Below are 25,540 nucleotides of genomic sequence, written 5' to 3'. Positions count from 1 at the left end.
TGAGTTAGAGATGTGAGCAAAAGGCTGTATAAGCTGATAACACTATAGACCAGAACCAAATAGCAGGGTCTCTGTGAGAACACCAGCCCAGACTTCTAGACAACAAACCCTTCAAATGATATATGCTGTGACCCTTGAACTTATTGGCTGCTTGTCATGTTGCTGAACATAAACTATATAGCTGAATTTTATTTTACTGCTTTACTTGTTTTTATTGTTCTGGTGAAGAGTGTCAGAAAAGAGATTTTTCAACCATGGAATTCTTTTTTTAGTTTCTGCCATACTAATGATAGACATTTCTTTCACTAATTCTGTAACTATATACAGGGAGAGCCACCAATTAAGTCAAAGTTTAAAGTTAAAACAAAACAAACAAACTAATTTGTGTTAAATTCTTTTAAAATTACACCTGCTTCTTCACCGTCAACCTTGAATATATGAATATGCAAATTATTACTGGACATAAGGTGTCTCCTACAGTCCATTCTCAGTGTATGTGTCGATGCTACCAAACCAGTTGTGATGTCACAGAATCATCTCGTACATAAACATCTTAAACTTTGCCCTGTCAGCAGATTATCTCAAAACTGCATATACATCATTCTGTGGGAGAAGGTCAAACATCCAAATTAAACAGTTTTGAGTGGAGGAGGGGCTTTAACGTTCCACTGTATGTACCTCACATCATTTATATACTTTTCTAAGAGTCAACATGCTGTGCAACTGTACTTGTCAGGACTTTATAGTTTCTTTGTTGTTTTGCCTGGCCTGGTACGCCATGTGCCGTCAATAACGAAAATCAAAAGTAAAACAAAATAAGCACATGATGTGCACTGTGATGCATCATCTAAATAAGTTTGAAGTCTCTGCAAGTGGTCATACAGCGGTATCATACAAGGAATAATAAAAGTAAGGTAGGAAGAAAACATTCAGAAACATAAAACACTTATAGTCTGCAGTCCTGTAAAAATATATATAGTTTCATTTTGTAATAAATAGAAGGAAGAAAGCAAAAAAAAATAGTTTAGTCTACTCTTTAGATCCCATTGTTTCTGTCTGCGTCTGGATTAAAAATACAATATTGATTTGAATGTGCATATGAACACATTTGTTTTCTGTATAAATACGATTTTGGGCAATTGGACAAACTGCAGTCCATGGACCTGTCCCCTTCAACCTAATAAAAACACGTGAGACTCAAAACCTAATCAGCCTCCATTGATCTGCTTTCAATAATCCAGAATAGAAGTCTTCGGAGTTACAATTTACAACTCCAGGCGAGTCCTTGGGGACGCTCTTCATGCCAGATACAATTCCTTTACTGGCCATTATAATGAGGCTCTAAACTGCGTGGCCACTGTAAATCTGCCTCGCTAAGATTGCACTGCTCCTGGTTTGACTGGCCCTCACCTCACTAAATCTCACATCCAGGACCAGAGAATAATTTATTGTCCTCTCCTGACCACATTCGCCAAAGCAGTGTGTAGTCAGCAAATGACAGCAAGTCCCCAGGATCGTCAACTAATGATTGTTGATGGGAAGAGAATTAAGCCCGGATGGGTTTCTCACTGAGAGTGGTGTCTTACTAAAGCTATGAGGACAGGAGCCTCATGCTGACATGTGACTATATGCTGGGTTCAAGACAATTACATGGAATAGTATAACATGTATACTTTAAGTCTGCAGAAAATCCTCAGACATGGTCTTTTATAATACGTTCTTGGAGATGAAGGTCTACATGTTTTAAGTATGTGTCTTTTCTGTTGCGTAGGAAGTTGCTTCAATCAGTTATTAGTGTGTGGGGGCAACAGAGGTCAGATAATTAGCTACACATTAAGTGCACTGACTGCATATTATTACTTCCCAAGAGTTCAGTCGTGTTCTCACTAAATCCAAGCTCAAACCCCCCCCCCCCCCCTTTCCCCTTTCAATTAGCAAAATACAGAGTCCAAGGTCAGTGAACTATCCCACCTAAAACAGCTGCTGGTGTAAACGTCCAGCCGATCACAGACCGGGACGAGACCTGCAGGACTTGCTGGGAACGGAGAGAGCAGCGCTCCAGGACGAGGCTGCAGCGCGTTGACAGTGCGTAAAGACCCTAGAGGAGACTCGGTGAATTTTATGGGGCGGATTGCTTTAAAGCAACCCCCAAAGACGGAGCAACAGATACCGCTATTTGGCGAATTATCTCTTCTTCTTTTTTAGGCATTAGCACCGTGCTGTTGAAGTGATCAAACTGTAGATTCCGGCATGTCCGAGAGGAAGAGCGCTAAACACCGCAGCTCTGAGGCATCAACACCGACAACTCCCGCGGATCAGATGGTGCCGAAAAAATGACTCGGACTCTTTCCATCCTCGCTTACTTCCTCTCTTTGGTTCACTGTAAGTTTTTCTTTCTTCAAGTTTTGTGACATAACCTACTAACCATTTTCAGTAAGTGGCTCCGTGGTGCAAAGATGCAGATACCTCAAATGTCTGGCTTTGTTTTATTTATTTTTTATCAATAAAATGTATTTGAATGTGAACGTATAATTTAATTGAAATTATAAACACATGCATGAATAAATAGCAAAAATAACAGTATGATTGTACCTATAGTGTTAAATTATTAAGTTACAGCACGACTAAAGACAGTGGGAGGGATGCACCGGTTGCACAGATTCCTCATAAAAAGATATTGATTTCAGCCTTATTGGTGTACTTGTTGATGCTATGTGTAAGGAGGGAAGACGGAGAAATAGTGTGGGCTGCACCAGTAAGAAAGGAGTAGCTGCAGACCATTGTTGTTCTTGTATTAAGTATGTAGAGGAACTGACAGAGGTTGAGCAAAAAGTAGACATAAGCAGTGAATTGCAGCCAACCTGCTGTCACATGGATCAAAATCTGACAGGCGTTCAGCCTTTTCAAATAAAGCCTGTCTTTTGGATCATTTTGATAAATCAGACCTGCAGCCTGTTGAAAAATGTGGCCTGTATTCACCAAATGCAATCAGCACTCACATGGTTGTTTGAGATTTTTAGAGTGGGTCACAACTAACTACAATACACCCGTGAAGTGCACACACCATTAGAAACACAGCCCCCGGAACCTTTACAAGTAGTTTCAGCAACTTCCCATTCTTTTCTTGACTTCTTCAACATCACCTTTTCATGTCACCAAAGTGGGTTCACAAGACAAATACGTCATAATGAAACTTTCTCTGTGCGAGTATTTTGTCATTCAGTGATGACATTTAAGTGATGAATCCTCATGTGTGTCACAGAGACAAGCAGCAGAATATAAAGGAGTCAGAGAGAAGAAAAAAATGTTTGCCCCATGCTTTGGTCCATTCACACACCTCATTATGCTCTCGGGTCTCTTAAAACTCTATTAATTTTTTGTCGATTTTTTTTTTCAAGTGTACTGTGCAGAGTGACCTTATCAACTCCACAACAGCTGACTCAACCATTGTTTTAACACGCCTAACCTCACTCTCCATCAACTTAATGTGAACACAACACTTGAGGCGCTGTTCATTTTACGCATTCAAACCTACACACACACACACACACTTACACACACCAGTGACAGTTCACGGCAGGTAATCACAAGTTCGGGTGGTTTGCCAGTGGCCCTCATCTCTGGGGAAGGCAGAGCTTGTTTGACTCAGGTCTCTCAGGGCTTTGACAACACACCATCTGTTAAACAGTGCTGTGGAAGTCTGACTGTGTTGGATGGGACAGCAGCCAAGGCACAGTCATGGCAGCATGCGCTGACCCGTGGGGCTAGCTAGACTGTGTGCGTGCCACGCCCGGCAAAGCTCCGGGAGTCTGTGGGCCGATAATGGCACACACAGTTTGATACTGAGCAAGAAGAGAAGCATTGGAGTTGAAAGTCCAACATTGTTCTTACTTATAGCATCATCACAAAGGTTCAGAAAGGGGACAAGCTGATTCTCTGAGGTTCTGCAGCCATGAACATCACTTTGCTGAATATTGACGACAGTAGCGATTATTTTTCTACAGGCCCATCAGTAAGAGTCTCATGTGCTTCATGTGTGTTTGAGCGTTTCCCAAGAGTAAGTCGACTCAGCTACTCCAGACAATGGGGCCATTGATTACATGCTGGATGTAAAGACAATGGACGAGGTAGTGCTACATGTATTCACTCTGCTCCAAATGGCAAGCACTGATCACCAGTTTCAATCAGGCTTATCTTCACCCCTGACATGGGCTTCTTTTATCAGGGATGGAGGGAAGGAGGTCGAGTTGAAGTGTTGGTATTCATGGATTATTCTTACTTGAATGATACATTCAGCGGTTTGGCTTAAGGCCGAATATTAACATGCTGTGAAAATATCTGCCCTCGTCCCAAATGTAATTATTTGGAAATGACTGTTGGGTCTTCATTACATTTCAATATAAATTGCACAACAAAGACATCGCTGTATTTCTTAATTGCCAGATGCTGTTTCCCTGAGGACTATACGTGCAGTTTGTATGAAGCAGTCTGACACAGATAGATGAGGAACAGTATTTTGCTGAACAGATTTGTTCACTTCGTTTTCTCAGTGTTTGAGTGTTTTAGCACAGTAGGGAGGGTATACCTGTCTACATGTAGATTAGTATCAGAATTAGTTATTGGAACATTTAGAGTGCTGGTATGTTTTGGGGAAGTCAGTATTGCAATGGTTCCCCCGACCAAAAAGCGAATGGGATTCTTTAAAAAAATTTTAAGCAAAAGCTTCAAAATTCATTGAAAAATAGTTCAATAGTTCAATTTGACAGCTGAATGTAGTGAATGTAGTAGGAACACTTATGTTCTAAATGTTGTTTTCATGATACTGATATTTTGGAAGTGTATACTATGCACTATACTACCTGTGCATAAAAATAATTGAACAAAATTGTGTCACTAGGTAGCCACTGTGCCGACTCAGAGGAGCGTCTCATGAACTGGTTGCTGGGAAAGGATCGCTACAATCCGCTCATCCGCCCGGCTGTCAACAGGACAGAGAGAGTCCCAGTGAAGCTGCAAGTGTCTCTGGCTCAGCTCATCAGTGTGGTAAGGCACCAAATACTTCTGCCCAACATGAAGAGGTGGGTGTGTTTGTTTATGTGGGGGAGAATATGTGCTGGGGAGACAAAGAGGGAGACAGAAAAATAAAGACAGAGCGAGAGAAAGAGGATGATGGAAAAGACAGAGCAAGAGCCACACAGCTTTAAAGAAAGCAGTTAGTTATCCACCAGCCAGTGCAGCGAGGCCATAGCTCTAAACGGATGGATGAAGTAGAGGATAGATGTGGTCAGCTGTGATATCTGCCTCTGTCATGTCCAGATTGAAACTTCAGCACATTGGATTAAAAGGGGCCATAAAGCTGTTTTAGCCACAGTGATAGAGGTCCTCCTGTGATTTACAGTGGAGGCTCCTTCCCGCTGCAGACCAAGGCAGCAAGACTCACAGGCTCAGTTGATGAGTTTGCATTGTACCCTTGGAATAATTGCCATTTGGTATCACTTTATTGGATGAGTATGTCATGGGAGTGTGACGACATTACCAAAAACAAACATGTTAACAAGCAATCAGAGAAAAGGGGAAGATTTAAATGCACTTATTTTTTACCTCACTTGAATCGAGATGCCAGAGTAAAGATGACAGTAAGCAGGAAGGTACATCTTAGATTAGCGTTACAACAACTCTGTCCTCATATTCCGATAACGGTTGCTTTGCAATGGAAGTTGCAATTGTGTTGAGATGCTGACACAGTCCAGTCGAGATCGTAATTTATTCTGTGTGCAAAACCTTGTTGTGCCCTTGTTACACCAGCAGAAACTACTGTCTCCTCTCGGTCCTCAGAATCTTTAACGAGTTTTTGGTAACACTTTATAATAACTACACACTATGAAGCATTAGTTAGGTATGAGTAAACACTTAATTCATCATTTATAAAGCATTGTTCCCACATGAATAATTCATTAGTCTGCAGTTCAATGTTGGATGCAGGAAGAACAGACAGTATATAAGAAGTGAACGTAGTCACCGTGACATCACCCGTTGGTTTGTGGACTGCCATTTTGAAGCCTTGAGTTCTGCTTACCGTCCGTCGACATCTTGGTTTTTGGCCATCGCCATCTTGCCTTTTTGCAACCAGAGGTGACGCGAGAGAGTGGAGCTAAGTACAATAAAATGCTGAATAAGACATTTTTAGGCAACCTCTGCCTGATGAGAACTCAGCTTTCTCTGTCACTATAGAGGAAGTTATTGCTTTAATAGACTTCATTTACTCAACAACACATAAAAGGTGGCACTCTTTTCCTATAATACAGTGTTCAGGGTCAGCTAACATGCAGTTGTATTTCTATACACAATTTCAATTGTATTTGTGCATGAAAACTGTTTTGAAAATAATTAACCCCTCTTTTGTGCATTTTCAGAATGAAAGAGAACAGATCATGACCACAAATGTCTGGCTCACTCAGGTAAGTGTGCTGAAGCTCACCTGTATTCTCAGTCAGCCTAGTGTATGTCTTGTTAAATGTCCTTCCCTCTGAACTTGAATTAAACCATATCCATTCTTCCTCTCTCAGCGTGGAACAAACTGCTTCTGTAATTTTGCTCCAGACATATTTAACTGATAATGAGGCATGTAATTAGAAATGAGCTTGTATTGAGGAAGTGTTTGGAAGTCGGACTTGACAGCCAGGTTTCTCCGTCTCTGCAGCACTGGGTGGATTACAGGTTATCATGGGACCCTGCAAAATACGAAGGTATCGACAAGCTGCGCATTCCCTCCAGACACATCTGGCTCCCAGATATTGTCCTGTACAACAAGTAAGCATCACCTGAATGTCAAAGTGTTATGTTACATTCTTATGTGCAATATTTTAGAAACGAAGATAATTACATAGAATAATCTGATAATGTTTTCTTTATGAGATTGAATCTATGTGTCACAGTTTCAAAGTTCAAAGAGTACCCAGCAGGCAGGTTGAATAAAGAAAAAGATCAGCTTTAAAAACAAAAGCTAGTTCAAAAAACTAAATTGACTGGCAACAAAAACTGAGAGAGCATGCTCAGGCAGTACAATGGAAATAAAGGACAAATTCCAAATACTAAACTGAAGACGAACTCCAACGAGGAACAAACCACAGACAACCTCACAACTGAAAGAGGGAAAGCCCACAGACTAGATACGCACGGGACTAATCAACTTATAAAACACAGGTAAGATAGAAAACAAGTGGGAAACAGACAAAGGCAGGTAGTAGAAGCAAGTAGAAGACATTACACATGGGACAATATGAGTAGTTTTCCTGTTGTCTTCACTTCACTGTGATTGTTGATAACACAGATTCTCTAAAGTTCTCTCTCTCTCTCTCCCTCGTCTCATAGTGCTGATGGTACCTATGAGGTAACCGTCTTCACCAATGCCATTGTCCTTTTCAATGGCAGCATCAACTGGCTTCCTCCAGCCATCTACAAAAGCGCCTGTAAGATCGAGGTTAAGCATTTTCCCTTCGACCTGCAGAACTGCACCCTCAAGTTCCGCTCTTGGACGTATGACCACACGGAGATCGACCTGATCTTGAAGTCCGAGGTGGCGAGTATGGATGATTTCACTCCCAGTGGAGAGTGGGATATCCTGGCGCTGCCAGGCAGACGGACCGTCAACCCCCTGGATCCCACCTATGTGGACCTCACGTATGACTTTATCATCAAAAGGAAGCCCCTTTTCTACACCATAAACCTCATCATTCCCTGTGTTTTGATCACCTCTCTGGCCATTCTGGTCTTCTACTTACCTTCAGACTGTGGGGAGAAGATGACCCTCTGCATCTCCGTGCTCTTGGCTCTCACTGTGTTCTTGCTTTTAATCTCAAAGATTGTTCCTCCCACCTCACTGGATGTGCCCCTGATTGGCAAGTACCTGATGTTCACCATGGTGCTTGTGACTTTCTCCATCATCACCAGTGTGTGTGTGCTCAACGTCCACCACCGCTCTCCGAGCACCCACACCATGCCTTCCTGGGTCAAGCTGATATTTCTTGTCAAACTGCCGGCCTTACTCTTCATGAGACGCCCTCAGAATAACTCTGCAAGCCAGAGACTTCGCCAACAGCGGCGTTTCAGGGCGCGGAGAGCCATTTTGGGCTTGAGCTATCCAGTCGCATCCAAGACAGGTTTCACCTTGTCGTCTTCTGCCCTGCTGTCTTCCAATTCTGCCTTCTCCACCCCAGGACACAAAAATGTAGCGCCTCCGCTGGGCTACAGCCACTCCAACAGGAGGGGGGACTTGCGCTCCACTGATTACATTTCCAGTGGTTTCACCTCTACCCAGGACCTCCAGCAGACAAGCAACTCGGATTGGGCTGCTGATGTCCAGGAGGCGGTGGACGGGGTGCGCTTTGTGGCTGAGCACTTGATGGGAGATGATGATGATCAGAGTGTATGTATCTACATTTTAACAAAATGTTTTTACTACGTTTATACAGTGCTATAGCCACATTTGTGCTGAATTTGTTTTGCCACTAAATCATTTCACAACTGATATTTGAAAATTCAAGACAGATGGATGTTTTGTTTAAGGAATAAGACATTTATAATTGTATGGTATAACAATTAATGGATTTTTAAACTTTTAGATTTATTAAAAAACAAAAACATGTACATTGGAACATTTTCAAGCCTATTCTACTCATCTAATAATGAGCATATTGTATATTGAATGAGTACTGTAAATGAATACACATACACTCTTAGTCATTCGCCAGTGCACTTGTGTAAATCACTCAGTCCCCACCAACTCCTCACGTGAATTTCTTTTTGAAGAGTTTGAAAAAAGTGAGGTTATCAGACCTCTGTAGCCTGATCCTCATCTTTAGAGGCTAGAGGATACATTAGTTTCTATAGTACACACTTGAATCTCTAATCAAACTCAGTCTGCATTGTGGTATGGCAATGGTATAGAAGTGCAGTACTATTTCTGCTGAGCACTCTTATAAGTATGAAGCTTGAACCGGAAGGCTATAATGCTGTTATGCATAGACACCCAAACAAGTTTAAAAGTGCAAAGTTTACAAATCCACCTTCAAGCCCCTCTGAATCTCATTATTTGACATAAATGAAAAATGGACAATGGTTTGATGGTAAGTTGTTTGCCGTCACTATTTCAGCCAGGCTGAGACGCTGCAAAAAGTAATGGGTGCAAGGATGTTTGTAACGAAAGACTATAGTATCTGTACATGGGCTTCGTTTAACACCACAAATTGTGTTTTTTACATTTCCGTTTGTGTATGGATTAAACAAATTAATGACGAGTTCATTTGTAAGTGACTATCAGGTATTTGCAAAATTTCAACACTGTCAGTTGCCTCCTTTTCCATCTATCCTGATCCCAATAAACTGGATCATGCAAGGTTTCTGCATTGGTGTGATAACATTTAATGTGGCATTTAACTGCCAAGGTCGGCACTGAAAATGTGGTGAAAGGGTGAATAGCTATTTCAGTGTAGGTCTCAGCAATATGGAAACGTCTGTAGTTTAACTCAAATATGTCAGCCTATAGCACCCTAATAATTAGATTCACTTTTAAGCTATATTAGTGGTGTGAATGGATGGAACACATACGATAGTATATTGATATTAGTATTAAGTATATTACAGATCATCTTTATGTTCCAATTCAACCCAATTTAATTGCTAGACTACAAGACATATTGATTTGATGTATGTAAAATGTGTAAGTTTGTTTGTTTGTATGCGAGGATTCAGAAAGGGAATAACTCACATTATTCACTCATTCATTCACTCAGTTACACTCTCTGCCACCAATTGGCTGCACAGAGGCATGGCAGCGTCCACGCACGACACACTGGTGCAGGATTATTTGGTCATCTCACTGCTCTGCAATGCTGATGGTTTATTTCAATAAAAACCTGTGCGAAGTTTGTTGTGGCAAAAACATGAGCACTGAGTAAGTTTAACTTGATTTCTGTATATTTGCAGGTGATAGAGGACTGGAAGTATGTGGCCATGGTGGTGGATCGGATGTTCCTGTGGATCTTTGTGATAGTGTGTGTGGTGGGCACGCTGGGCTTATTTCTCCAGCCTGTCTTCCAGACTCAGATTGTTCCCAACCAGCAGCCCAGCTCAGAGACTCCTCGCATATGATGACGCGGCGAGTTTTTTTTTCTTTCTTTTTTTCAGCAATCGAGCGGTGCAATCGGCAGGTTTGCAGTAGTTGCAAGGTTTGTTTCGGTTGCTTGAAGCCTGTAGTACCATATTGGTGGGGTCAAAAAGCAGTGACGGCATCGTCGTCTATGCCAAACCCCACCCATAAAGCATCTGAGAGGATTAGACCAGACAAAAGTGTACTTGCAACCACTATATCAGGTGAACAAACAGGATTGTTGTGCGAGATAGGATGTAGAACAAATGTCTCAGAATAATCAAAACCACATGGTCCACAGCAATACAACCATCTACAGCAGCAAATATTTTGAGGAAATGGTACATCTGCAATAGACGCAATGAGGCATCGTTGCACTGAGGTCATTTCCATTCATGTCTACAAAGGACAGCTGCAGAACTGGACTGAATATAGCTTTCACTGCACTTAAGTATGCAGAACTTTTGCAGAAATATACCCAATATGTCTGAGTTAAGATGACCGTGTGTCTGCTGTCAGATGTTGTTTGACACCTTTTTTTGTAAGTTCCATTACCATGTCATCGAAATGTGATGTGTGATTAAAGATCGAATAATGCCCTCTCATTTTGATCAAATGTATGAAATCCCCAATAAAGTCTTAAAATTGTCAGGGTAAGTGCTTAGTTAATCTGTGTTGCCGGTGATAAAGTTCGTCCTCGGAGCCAATACGTTCGCTGAGAATGTGCCAATTAGAACATTTCATCACAGAGATAAGACGGCTGTTCACTTGAAATGTGAGTGTGTGTGACCTGGCAAAAAATAATGTTGATACAACAAAACTGTTGGAGTTGGGGCTGATCTGGACTGCAATGTCTTGAAGCGCAGTGCTTTTTACATAAGGCCAGGGCCCGGCCAAACATCCTTCAGCAAGACACTTCTAAAATAATGTGTAAAATGGTTTGAAGAAATTGTACTGGTTTCTGACACTAATCCAATGGCCATTCATTTGTGTCTTTACAGTACAGTTGATCTCTGTTAATTGCTTATTTGTACAGACCGCACACAAATCTGAGCTTCACAAAACGCACAAGCACATGCTGAACTGAACCCACACTCAACATTTACTGCTCAATAAACTGTGCTGAGTGGGCCCTTTAGAGATTCTGCAATCTGTTGGTTCTCTTGTGAGACCGTCATTGAAATCAAGAGACAGCGATCTGCATCGCTGTTGACGTTTTACCTTAATCTCTGTTTACAGATTTTGAGATCATTCTCATTTACCTGTTGGCTTCCTGTCATTAGTGAGGAGAGACGCTGCGGTGCCACAACATATGCATCGACGATTCATCATCTGTTTCAATCCAAACAAAGCTAGAGGAGTCGTCATTCAACGCTCCATAAAAAGTTCCATAAATCACGTCGGCAGCCTTTTGTCATTAGTGTCCAATGAGATATGCATGGAAGCGTTGTCCTTGAGAATTGCCCTGCCACATAAGCAAGCATTAATTAGTTTCCAACAAAGATCTACCGTCATATCATTGTCAAAAATGGGGTTCAATCAAAATTACATGTTCCACTCCAACTTTTTTTTTTTATATTCAGGAGCCTTTGCAGCATGAAGGTCAAATTATTATTTATTACTACCTCTATGTGATGTAATACCCCCCACGGGGGTGATTCTCTTTTCACTTGCCTCGCTTAAACACCAAACAGAGAAAAGCACTTGTAACCTCCCCTTCATCCAGCTGAAGGACAGGACAGTCAAACCACTGGGCCAGTCTGCTGAGCAAAGGAATGAAAAGTGATTCTCTGAACTGACAATAAAAAATAAAAATAGAAGTGGTCATACCAGCAGATATTTTTATTTAAAAAACAAACAAACACACATATACAGGATGTTGTCTGAAAACCAAAATCAATCAGTCAATCAACACAAATTCTGTTATGCTGAAGGCCACACAAACCCCGACCCAGTAGCACAGATGCAGTGGCTATTGTAACAGCTGTACAGTAACAACCCACAAACTTTCTTCATTCAAATGCTAATCCTGACGTGACATCCCTTTTGTTCTCTTAATGGAGCCCCGCCCACTTCAGATGATTAAGATTAAATGAATAAAAAGGCTATACCTAAATATGAAATATAATAAATATTGAAATCACAATCTCTTTGGCGGAGAATAATATTGTCATGTCACGTTCACTCAACTCTTGAATAGAACCTGATTGAGAAAATATGTTGTTAGGGTCCTTAAGAAAGCACTTTTTTGTCTCTTAAACCTCCCACTGCATAGTCTAATTTTAGTCGTTTTTTTTTCCAATTCCAAGATTTAAAAAGAAAACTGTACAGACACATCGGGTCCATGGAATACTGAAGGAACGAGTCCAAATCAAGGAAAGGGATGATTTGTAGCCGATGCCAGCCTGTTGTGATTTAAAGGTGAAAACATGTGCACCCCCTGACCTTGTTTTATCAGATTAGGTTGCTATAGGTTGCACTTTGTTTTGCAGTGCAGTGTGCCTCCTATCAGTGACCGTGTCCAACGTGTAGCTCTGCCTCCCTCTCTCTCTGCTGCTCTCTCTGGAACTGCGGACGCGCTTTCACTCTTCACACTTTCTTCTCCTGTCTGCTCCCCAGCTCGCTGCTGCCGCTGACCCTGGATACTATTTTACATTTGTCATTTCAAACAGGATGAAAGGCAATTTTTGCTTCGTTGTGCCCAAGTGTTTCTTCCTTCTGTTTGTTCTTCGACGTGAGTAATAAGCTACTACTTTAACACGCCATACTTGTTGCTTTACATACATGTGTTAAACAATATTGCCACAATTAATGATGGAGGCTACTTGTACAGAATTAGCAATTAAAAATAGCCATTTTGAAATAACCTATATTTATTTAGTTATATAAGGCAAACATTCTGGGAAGTAATAAATGCTGACTTTGGGCTGTTGTTAATTTACAGATGTATGCATTTGTATTGGTGCAAATAAATATTCTTTAAGCTGAAGAAAACCTCAAAATAAATCATTCAAATCATTGAAGGTAACACTCTGGTATTACAAAAATGAAGGAAAAGAAATATGAAGGCATACGCTGCTCCCCTGCTCTGACCACTAACCAACAATTCTCTGGCTGTTAGTCACCTTGTAACCAAGCCCTGGGCTACTTAATAAGCAACTAAACCACATTTCAGTGACAGATCCATGTCTGACAATCTGCTCTTTTTCAGGAGGTTCATGTTCAGATGCAGAGCACAAGCTCATCTCTGTGATATTCTCCAGCTACAACCAGTACATACGACCAGTGGAAAATGTGACCGACCCAGTCATTGTACAGTTCGAGGTGTCCATGTCACAGCTGGTCAAAGTGGTAAGTGCTGATGACTATTGCACATGTGAGTTACGGGCTGCTTCTTCACCACAGTCAGACATACATCACTTAGCTTAATTAGCAGTCATGAGTGAAAAAAAACAAGGAATAACACAGACAGCATTACATGTGGAAGGTATGAGCATGAGAAGAAATTGTGTGTGTGTGTGTGTGTGTCTGTGTGTGTGTGTGTGTGTGTGTGTGTCTGTGTTTCGATTTGTGGACTTTGGGCAACAAAGTTTTAGAGAAGGGGACAATTGAGATGCCATGAGACACCTGAGATACTCCCTGCCAGTAGCCCGTGGGTTAGAATCCTGAGGAAGAAATTACTAGATGAAAGAAGGGGCAGTGTGGCTGTTTGTCTGGCCAAGACAAGATGGGGAATGTCAGCTGTCTCAGTACCTCTCAGTTTAGGCAGTCTCTATCACTCAATCACTGCCACTTCAGATGAACACCGCTGGATTTAACACTAGATCTTGTTGACTGCAGACTGGCGTGGCAGACAGAGACTTAGACAAGTCTGGAGCGGATGTCGATAAATAAGCAAAGAGTCTAGTGTTGGAGAAGGAGGACAGCTTCTTTACACAATTAACAGCCTTGATATTGTTGTCACATCAGTCTCTCTGCTTGTGTTGAATGACAAGAGGAGGTGCTCATCAGCTCTTATATTTGAGACATTTGAATGAACTCATCTGTTTACTGAGAAGGAAACTGCCTTTAGAAATACTGTATATAAATAAACTACAGCAAGGAGACTTGTCTAGCTTAGTTTAGCATACATATTGAAAGTGTTTCCCAAAATGTTAAACTATATCTCTGAAATGTAATTTTTAATAAAAAAGAATGTTATCAGCCAATAACCAATAATATTAAAGTATGTCACTATGTATGCAGTAGTAGCCTAAACATAAGGTTTGTTCTACACAGTTTGAATGGATAATATGCGGTCTGACACATTGTGGGCCATCTAAATAAGTTTGTCTTTGCCTATTGCCCACAGGCAATCTTATTAGAGACCTGATATAGATATGTCAAAGAGACAAAATATATTTTGTTATTTTCAGTTGATGTAGCAGGCTGCGTTGCTCCCCGTGCTGATGGATGACTATAATTTCCATACACCTGGTGCGCCTGCCAAAGATACAATTGGTATTGGTCAGCCTAAACTGAGTTTGACAACAAGATCGATACCACTCTTATGTCTGTCTGTCCATTACATGTAAAGCTATACCAACGAGTCAGTTTGCTTAGCTTAGCTTAGCATAGCATAAAGACTGGAAACAGGGGAATAGCAAGCCTGGCTCTTTCTAAAGGTAACAAAATCCACCTACCAGCACCTTCTAAAGCTCACGAATGAACATGTTGTTATCTTATTGTTTATTCATTCCATTAAAAAACCCAAGTGTAAAACCCCCCAGAAATAACAGGCCAGCTGCCTTTGTGTTAAGCTAAGCTAACTGACTGCTAGCTGGAGTGTCATCTCTAAAGCACAGACATGAGAGTGGCATCGATCTTCTCATCCAACTATCTGTAAAGCGAACCAGCACATTTCCCGAAAATATCCAAATGATCTTCTAAAAGGATATTTCAGATTTTTTGAAGTGGAGTTGTTTGAGGTATTTATCCGTAGTCAATATATTACCTTCAGTATGGAGAGACAGGCAAGCGTACCGGCACAAGATCAAAACAATGTAGTGCTGTGGACGGGGGCAGCAGCAAAACATATTTTAGCCACCTAAAAGAAAGACTCAATCAATATCCGTGTATTCTATATTTACAATATTTTCACCGCTTTATTTTGCTATCAAACACCATTTCTAACTATAGCATACACTTAAACTGGTATTGATTTATTTTGTAGGCGTCTAAAGTACATTTTCCTGCTGCCCCCCGTCCACAGCAGGATATTGCTTCGTGCCTGTGCATCCTGACCTCTGTATAACCACACTTCAAAACATACAAACTATCCCTTTAAGCCTTAGGTTTGATCATGACATCAGACAATGTGGCCAGCCATGTTTGGAGCATATATTCCCAAGATACAGTACCTTGTGAAATAGTGCTATTCTCGCATTTTTGACAAAAAAATCATGCAGCCAGAGAAAAAATATCGAAGCTTTAATTGTACACCCTGATAAAAACAAAAACAAAACACAATTCTAAATGTATCAAAATGTACAACTGAGTTGTTAGAATGAAAGTTAAGGCTGTGCTGTGACCACTTGGCTCCAGCTGTCATGTGGGTTATGCTTCAGGCCTGGAGGACCCAGGTGCGCCTCTCTTAATCCTCTTGTCTGGCATACGCAGAGGAAAGCACACAAACAATCCTCACCGGTGAATTGGACAATCGCCTGTGACAGTGTTCTTCCTTTGTTAACTTCAGGATGTTAGAATGCATTGTTTTTTCCCCCCCTATATGTCTTCATTATCAATTCTGCTCTGTTTTCAGGATGAAGTCAATCAGATTATGGAGACAAATCTGTGGCTGAGACATGTAAGTTTATGGTGCATGGCCCTTAAGCAAGGACATGAAGTATGGCTCCAGCTTCCTGTCATACATGATTCTTCGGGGCTGGACTGACAGGTTGAATTATTCATGGGGGAAGCTCTTTAAGCATATTGATCCTTCTAGTCCTAATTTTTTAAAGAAAACCAATCCTACAAACCTATACCACTTTGGATTTTTTTTAATAATTTGACAGTGGTCTGGAATTCATATCATACTTGTCCATAATATTCCTTCTGACAGTGTGACAGAAACCTCTGAGCATCTGCAAAACACTGAACCTGAATGATTCAACTGATTTAAATTGTATTTCACAATCATGTACATCAAAAATAAAGCCATGCTGTATGCCTTGATGGTTTTGTTATTTCCCACATAATGTAATGTCTCTGCTGCAATGATGCATAGTGCAGTGAACCAGATCGGAATCAAATGAGTCAGGGCAGGTCTCCAAGTCCCACATTACAGTTGCTGAGCAAATACACATCTTCTATGTTAATGCTAAAGTGTTGTGCTGTAATTGCTCTTTGGCGCTGAGAGTTGAAACACTGTTTCACTTTATTTTGATGTCTGTTTTTTTGGAGTTTCTCTTTGCACCGACCATCCAAATCTTACAATACACTGTAGATACCTACTGTTTCTTATTTAAGTGAAATCATTGCAGCTCTCTGAGGTTGCTTTATTGTTGTTGCTTTATGAGTCTCACAAGCATCTCTGGCTGTCCTCAAGAGAGGGTCAAAAACGAAAGGTCCATAAAATACACTGTAAACTGTGGTGTAAACTGTGGTTCATTATGTCTCCTCTCAGACTACATACTGTGTAAAGTCAGTTTATATGCCACAGTTGGAGATGACGACCTCTCAACATTTTACAAGAGAATGTGAAGATTTGTATAGTAAAAGATAATCACCAGAAGGAAACTACTGGTACCTTCTTGTTTTTATATACATTTTTTAGCTTGAAAAAGCCGTTAACAGCAAACCTATTTAGTTTAAACTGCTTGGAAATAAATATTGCACCTTCTGGGGTTTGTTTTGAAGAGGACTTTATGCTCAAGGAATGTGTTGTCGGTCGGTAACATTTTATACAGACATTGATGGTCCCTAGAGGATGCATCCTAATGATTTTGGTGATCCCCTGATATTTCCTGTAGCGCCACCATAACGGGCATATTTGTAGTTTTGGGTGAAATGTCTCGACAACTATTGGATGGGATAGCATGAAATTTGGTACAGATCTTAATTTGCCCCTCACGATGAGTTGTATTACCTTTGGTGATCCCTTAATTAAGTTTTCATCATTGAGTCAAATGTTTTATTTGATATTTTATTTGTCCAATATTTGTCTGACACTGTAATTTTTTTACTTGTTTTTAGCGTGAATTAATCATTCTGTTTTGTTTGTCAGATCTGGAATGACTACAAACTCAGATGGAATCCAAAGGATTTTGGAGGCGTGGAGTTTATCCGAGTGCCATCCAGCAGGATATGGAAGCCAGACATTGTGCTCTACAACAAGTGAGCGTAACAACAAATTCAAAAACCTGGCTTTTAAGTGCATTTAAGATAAAGGTTTGCTGGACAATGACAAGCTAAATCATTCACCATTGCTCATTTTGCATGGGTCATTTTTAGTTAGCATATTCCTTTATAAGGAACTTCTCAGGGTGAAATTTAATGAAACCACAAGGCATATATTTTTATAATAGCCATTTGTGTATATCCCCAACGTTCGGTCTTCCTTTTTTATTTACTCACTCTTTCTTAATTTTCTCTCTCTCTGCAGTGCAGTCGGAGATTTCCAGGTCGATGACAAAACAAAAGCCCTCCTTCGTTACAATGGTGATGTTACTTGGATCCCTCCTGCCATATTCAAGAGCTCATGCAAGATTGACGTCACTTACTTCCCCTTCGACTACCAAAACTGCACCATGAAGTTCGGCTCCTGGACGTACGACAAGGCCAAGATCGATCTGGTGCTTATTGGCTCTACCATCAACCTCAAGGACTTCTGGGAGAGCGGCCAGTGGTCGATCATCGATGCCCCTGGTTACAAACATGACATTAAGTACAACTGCTGCGAGGAAATCTACACGGATATTACTTACTCTTTGTACATCCGCCGTCTGCCACTTTTCTATACCATCAACATGATCATTCCCTGCCTCCTCATCTCCTTCCTTACCTTGCTCGTCTTCTACCTGCCATCTGATTGCGGTGAGAAAATCACTCTGTGTATCTCCGTCCTGCTGTCTTTAACTGTCTTCCTCCTTGTCATAACAGAGACCATCCCCTCCACCTCGCTAGTCATCCCCCTGATTGGCGAGTACCTCCTCTTCACCATGATCTTTGTCACCCTCTCTATTGTGATCACTGTTTTTGTGTTGAACGTCCATTACCGCACACCAAAAACCCACACTATGCCCTGCTGGGTGCGGACTGTGTTCCTGGGGCTGCTGCCCAGGGTGATGTTCATGACGAGGCCAGAGAGGGACCCTGAGAAGTTGGCGGTGGCGGCGGCGGCGGCGGCGGCGGTGGCCAGCAATGTTCCGACGATGCATTCAAGGCCCTGTGCCATTCATCCGTCAGGTACTTTGCAGAAGCAGCACAATCCTCAGGCCCTGTCCTCCAGCGTGGTGTCCAGCCTGACAAACCGCCAACGGATTTTCAACAACACAGAGCTCTCCAACTTCAATAACTTAAGTGGAGACCCGACTAAAGGTGCAGGCTCAGCGCTCTTGTGCTGCGAGGGCCGTTGCAACTGCTGCTGGCACCAGAGGTCCAGCAAACTGCCCGCAGACTCCGGGGGAGGGAGCGGGGGACTGGGCAGCCTGGGGGCCGCGACTGGAGGCAGTGCCTCTGGGGCCGGCCGGGGGAGTCCGTGCTCCAGCTCCGAGTCTCTGGAAGGCGGAATAACGTCCCTGTTCCCGCTCTCCCCTGAGGTCCGGGAGGCTATTGACAGTGTCAAATACATCGCAGAGAACATGAGACTACAGAATGAAGCAAAGGAGGTGAGTGCTCACAATCATAACAAATTTGAAACTATCATAAACCTTTATAGGAAACCTACTTAGACAATGTCACCGCACCATTACACATCTCTTTCACTGTGATCCTCTCACAGGTTCAGGATGACTGGAAGTACGTTGCCATGGTTATCGACAGGATCTTCCTCTGGGTTTTTATCCTTGTGTGCATCCTGGGAACAGCTGGCCTCTTCCTCCAGCCTCTATTGCTTACGGAGGACATTTGAATCAGTTTCGATAAAGCAAATACTTCAATATTGTTTAATTGCACAGCAATCATTATTGGTAAGACTCTCACCGTGGCAGAGACAGAGGAAATACAGAGCTGGTCCAAAGTCAAGAAGAAACAATGACTGAGTCTGACAGATATTGACGCAAATGTTTCAGTGACTGTGTTTTCACAGATAGAGTAGATACTTTTTGTTTGAAGAAGTGGCTTAAGGACTCTCCAATGCAGAGGACATTGTTAACAAGCAATGGCAAAGACCGTGGTGGTTAGTCATTCCATTGTTTACATACTAGTTCTGAAGCAATATAATCTACAATGCTGGGCACAAAGGAGGTCTGCACACTGTTGCGCACTAAATAAATAGTTTATTTCTCTTTTTCCCTGCTTAAGGCAACATTTTAATCTGTAAGATCTTCCTCAGGCAAGTGTGAACGACAAAAGCAGCCATTTCTTGTCGAGGCAGTAATCAACTCAAATCATTATCACCTGCTGGTCAGCAACTTTATGTCCGCCAGTTAAGACGTTTTTGTCTTGCAGCCGAGTAACATTGCCTGGATGTGCGCAAACTTGTTCTCTATTCTGAATATAATCAGCAATGCCAAGGCTACACCTTTGCAATATCAATAATGGAAACTCATTAAATTTGAAGGACCTAATTTCATATTAAGCAGGACTGTACGTATGTATTCACAAATGCAACCATTGTGTCACCAGGTAGCTCGGTATTTTCTTCTTTAAATATTAAGTCCACTTTGAGTGCCATGCTAGAAATGTAAACGTGTTTATTGAGATAACAGGGAGAAAAAAAGCATTTAACATGTCTTTCCATGTTGCTGAGAACAAAGCAAGGTGGTGGACTGTGTTCAAAGAGTGACATCATGTGGCAATTCTTTGCTACTACAAATGATAACAAGGCCCTCTGATTGTTGTAAAGGGATATGGCGCCCATTTTGTCATCATCTCGGTTGTGACATATTCCCAGTTGTAACATTTTCTGAAACGTTATACTCGTAGTTTATGCGTGTAAGGCATCCCTATGAGAAAATGTCATCTAGAATTCTTGCAAATTGGATATTTACAATGCCCTGAAAGTTTTCCATGTGCAAAGAGAAAAATTATATATAAACACATTTCAGTTCTGTTTTAATCACATATTTCTGTAAATGAATATTATAAAAGACACGTTATACAAATGTGTGAGGTGGACTTCTGTTGTATCTGTGGTTTCTCTGAACTACCAGGATTTCTTACACCGGAAACAAAAGCTGTGGGATGTAGACATAATTTCAAGGAAGCCACTGAGGCTCTGTTTATCACTCCGTTCCACATCCTCTGTGCCCCCTTGGAGCCTATACTCTGCTTATTGGATCACAATCATATAGAGAGCGAGTGATGAAGTACCTTATTGGATTCCTCTCTTTTCTCTTTCCTAAAAAATAAAATGTTCTGTTCTTACTACAAGGGGTCTGCACTGCCTCTTAGTACCTCAGTGCTGCCACCACAGGTCCGATGCTGTAAGGAGTAAAGGTCAAATTATCACATGTAAAAACTTACTTGAAATGGGCTTATGGAAATTACACTTCATCACAACCTCCATAGGTACTAGCTAATAGAAACACATAATCTCCCAGATGTACTGTAAATCTAAGCATCCTGGCTGTGGCCTGACTCTCAGTGTGTCACTGTCTGATTATTATAATACAACTAAAAATCAGAGCAGATGGCGAGCTATGTGATTACAAGAAAATCCAGCCCATATTTAATTGAATGCTGGCAGGGAAGCACAGACAGATACCAGCTCTCTGTCACATCTGATAAGAAACCCCTGGCTAATGAATTTAATTAAAGCTCACTCAGAACCTGTGTGTGGCTGATCTGCAGGAGGGCAGGAGATCTGCCGAAAAAAGAAACCGTATGATGTACGAAATAAAGGAGCTTTAAAGGAGAATATCTTCTCATGGATCCTTTTGAGAAGAACCGCCCGCCAAAAACTGGCTTTAAAAGGAAGAAGAAGAAAAAAAAAAGATGCACTGGTTTTACCTGCCAGTAAAAGCATGCATGAACAATGTTTAAATTTGGAACAAAAGCGTCTCAAGACACCACAGAATGCACAGGAAGTGGCTCAGTATAGTTTCTGCACATTTATTATTTTAGCTCTCTAGGGGTGTAGACAAAAACCTGATAAGTGCCTGTACAAGGTTTCACAAGGTTCTGTCTGTGGAGTGGATGTTACATTGCTTTATAATCATGATCATAATCGCCATCCTTCTGTGTAAGTACATCAACAAGTGATATGTTTGTTTAACTGTTTAATTGTTTGTATAAAGAGAAAGGATTAATTTGTCTTCTTTGTCTTCAAGGTGCTCTGGCAAATCAGGTCACAAGCCAAACTAACGGTGAGCTTTCATTTAAGAGAACACATCTGTCTGCTGTTTTCTCAATGTGATTGTAAAACTTTGTATCATTTATAAATTAAACGTCTGTCTCTGTTTCAACAACCCAATGCAACAGATATATTTCCAGCGAAGATCCTGGTCCAACAGAAAATTATGAGCGAGAACAGTGACCTTTATGTGACCTGCAGCACATTTGGGTTCAAGAAAAAGATCATGGTTTATGTTTATTTATGTAAGGGTGAACTTTGGATCGATAAAAAGATGCAGAAGCCTGAGCAAAATGATACCACCTTCACCATACACAGAGTTGGCCTTCATCACAGTGGAAACTACAGCTGTGTTTACTCCATAAGGAATGATTCGCTTCCCAACGTAGCCAAGAGAGGACACAACGTGATTCAGATTCTGGTTATATGTAAGTATTTACATCCCGATATGAAAGCATGTCAATGTTATTTCTCTCCACTCATTTTGTCCTTCTTGCCGTACAGCCAATTATCTCCCTGCAGATATTTCAATAGCTGGGCCTTCATCTGTCAGTGAGGGAGACGATATTGCATTCAGATGTGCTGTTTCTGACACCCTGCAAACACTGGGTGAATGTCAACTCATCCACTCTTACCTGAAGAGGAATGAGACCATCCTCCAAGTGCAAGCGTTTGATGTCACCCGGATGGAGGCAACCTTCACCATCGAGGGTGCCGTCATTAGGGATTCGGGCCATTACAGCTGCGTGGTGCTGCCATCTAAATGCATTCAAGAGCAAGAGAAAACACTCTATGGAAATAACGCAGTGTTGCTGGAGGTCAAAGGTCAGTGGGTCAGCTGCTCATGGTTACAGAATGCAGTAAAAAATATAGAAATATAGTCATTTTTCTGTTTGCTGTATATAGTGCTTCAATGTTGAAAGTCTTCTAAAATGTAGTATGCTCTTGCTCTCCAGTAAGTTTGGTCGTCCCAGTGATTGTCTCCTGTGGAGCAATAACCCTGATGTCATTAATGGGTCTGTGTCTGTGGTGGATCAACAAACAAAGTCAGATGATCGAAGAGAAATCGAAAGGCAAGTTTTAGAGTTCATATTTTGGAGTATGTCGTCCTGTCATCGAATGACATAAAAAAGTATCTGTTATTAGTAAACAGATCTAACTTCTATTCTGTATGACACTGGCTTGTCTCACCAACCACATTGTGAACGTGAACATTTTAACACTTGAAATGTTTTTTTTTCCTATTTCAGCAGGCTACTCAGCTCCGTCCAAGTGAGTTTAACTTTTGACCCAGTCTCATTGATGCTGTCTGATGAATTTAAGAGCATTCCAAAAGCTTATGAGCAGATAAGCAGATAGTCATTTGGTTTTTATTTTGTACTGCTGTTTGTGCTCATAGACATTTTTTGTATGCAGGATGTTTACCGTGGACTGAAATATACTGGGTACACAAGTGAATCTGCCACTAATCTGCCAATGCTGAGTTGATTAAAGGGATTGAATTGTGTGTTCTTAGTGAGGCGAGTCAGCAGGCAAATGCAGACATGGTGGAGGAACAGACAGAGGGAGAGGATGTGGAAGCACAAGACGGTATGTGGAAAATGGAATTACAGTAAAGGCATACTCTGGGGAGTTTGTAATGAAATGATCTGTGATGACTTACATAAACGTAATCTAGCTACATTCTGGTCTGAGTAACTACAATATTTCCTCTGCCTGTATGTATAAAACCTCAAGGACACCATCATACTTGTTTGTGCTTAAAAGGCTTAAAATCAGTTTTTACCAGATTGTTTTTGCAAAACCTAATGTAATGTATTCCAATTGGTCATCCTAATTCCTGAAGAAGATCTGCTCAAATGTTGCTAATTCTGTGTCTTTCAAATTATTGTCCTCATGACGTGTCTCAGGGTTATTGTGAAAGCAATTTGTGACTTTCTTAAGAAAAGTGCAACAATGCTAAACTACATATGTTGATAAGAATGACACATACATAGGCTTATAATAGAAAACAACTAACCCATTTATTGGTCTCTCTTAAAATCTTTTTCAACTCAGGAAACTCTTTCAGCATGGAAGAGGAAGAAGAGTAAGAAACATAAATTCATTTTAATAGAAATAATTATTTCAGTGTCACTTTTTGCTCATGGCGAGAGTAAGACATATGTAAGTAACATAATAATGTAATATTGTAAAGGTGTAATATTTCAAGCCACATGATAATTTGCTAGATGAATCTGACTTCTGTTATTGAAATATAAATAATTGAGACCATTTTCTCAGGTATGTTGTGGCTGCTGAGTACTCCAGTATCTATGATTGTGAGGAAGCGTACAGTCTTTCAAGTAAGTTCTAAGCTACTTTGTGCTATTACATAAATAGTTTTTAACTTAACATGTTGACAGTCATGGAGATGACTTTGATTTCTAACATGCACATGAGAGTGTTGATGGATAGAGTGGGATTGATCAGATGTGGGCCAACTGACACATTTTGAGTGCTAAATGTACTGTCAAATGTATCATTATAGTGTAATATTTCCAGCACAGTTGGCAACATTAGAATGGAGTCACTCAGAATATGTACCATTTGCTTTTGTTGTTAAGATGTTTCTTACTTACGATGCTCAAAAATAAGGCAACGAGGACAGAAAATTAGAAGAATGAAAATAATAAAACATGTCATTAAGTTATTAGCTTAGAAGGCATTACATACAATGATGCTGCTAGTCATTTCAGATGAGAACGTTTTTCTGTCAGCATCTTTATTTGCAGCATCGTTATTTGCAGCAGCAGCATAGATATGAATAGCATTGTGTAGCATGCTCTCTGACTCATGAGAGCTAATTCTGCATAAACAAAGTTGAACCAACAATAAATGCATGATCGCCTATAAAAACATTTGCTGCACGGTCCGCTATTTAATCGTGAACTTGTCAACCACAGAGGATCCACATGCAAGACCAAATCCAGGAAGTGAGTAGTGACCTCCAGAAGAGTAAAATAAAACATCCAGTGCTGACCTGAGTTCATTTATTCAACCTAGAAACGCCTGCCTAATATGCACTCCTGTTTTGTTCACCCTGTGTCACATTTTGTGAGAGTAAGGAAATGTTAACGTTTAGAATTGATGAATGAAGTTGTTTTCTGAATGTACAGTGGCTGTGGGACATCTGAACTTTACATTATTACAGTCCACCTGAATAGCAGCATAGCAGCCAGAGGATAGAAAATGTCCTCATTCATTAACATGGACCTTAACCTTTCTTTGTGTGCAGACTGGTTACATTCCCTTTTACCTTCTTAATGAAAAGAGTGTGTGTTCCTGCCATTTTCTACAATCAGAGCTTCATAGAATATGTTAGAGTATGCTTTGAATTATAAAACTACAAGTGTTGTGAATTGTGTTGATTGATTTGACTTCGTCACATTTTTCATCTTGTTCTTTGTTGTATCCATTGTTCAATGATGTAAAGCATATTCAATAAAAGTACATTTAAGATTATATAACATAACATAATATGATATTATATATTATTTTTTTATAAAGAATTCAGAAAAACAATATTATCATTGTTTTTCATTTAAATAGATCTTAATAGAAAATTGAAATGAAATATGAAAATAAAATTGATAAAATATATATACATTAATTTGACTGATAGTAATATATATATATATACATATACATATATATACTAGGTGAAATATTGTTTTGTAATAATTCAACAATGTTTAACCTGTAACCCATAAGCTGCCTGCCTCCATTATTGTCCTCTCATGAAAGTTTAACCGTGGAGTTCAATGACCTTATCTGATAAGAAAGCCACTCTATCAGCAGCAGTGGCTGTATGATGTTCTTCAGCTGATGAGCTACCAATCAAGTTAAGCATCCGATAT

General features: G+C 40.6%; 2 protein-coding genes across 2 annotated transcripts; both read left to right on the top strand.

Moving 5' to 3' along the window:
- Positions 1 to 2,250: 2,250 nt before the first annotated feature.
- chrnb4 (cholinergic receptor, nicotinic, beta 4 (neuronal)) lies at positions 2,251 to 10,149 on the top strand (the record flags this gene model as incomplete). The annotated part of the gene is given in 7 exon segments (XM_079165888.1): positions 2,251 to 2,308; positions 2,311 to 2,382; positions 4,898 to 5,043; positions 6,414 to 6,458; positions 6,701 to 6,810; positions 7,372 to 8,425; positions 9,985 to 10,149. Coding segments are annotated over 7 exon segments (1,650 nt in total).
- A 288-nt stretch (positions 10,150 to 10,437) lies between these two features.
- Positions 10,438 to 19,256, top strand: chrna3 (cholinergic receptor, nicotinic, alpha 3; the record flags this gene model as incomplete). Its single annotated transcript, XM_079160647.1, has 7 exons — positions 10,438 to 10,488; positions 12,680 to 12,881; positions 13,359 to 13,498; positions 15,948 to 15,992; positions 17,412 to 17,521; positions 17,790 to 19,014; positions 19,128 to 19,256. 7 exons carry the CDS (start codon positions 10,438 to 10,440, stop codon positions 19,254 to 19,256), a joined length of 1,902 nt encoding a protein of 633 aa, XP_079016773.1.
- Between the last annotated feature and the right edge of the window lie 6,284 nt (positions 19,257 to 25,540).

Source organism: Pholis gunnellus (genome assembly GCF_910591455.1).
Source record: "Pholis gunnellus genome assembly, chromosome: 1".
In the NCBI taxonomy this organism is placed as follows: domain Eukaryota; kingdom Metazoa; phylum Chordata; class Actinopteri; order Perciformes; family Pholidae; genus Pholis; species Pholis gunnellus.
Note: the sequence above shows the minus strand (reverse complement) of the source record. Positions and strands in the feature narration are given on the sequence as shown.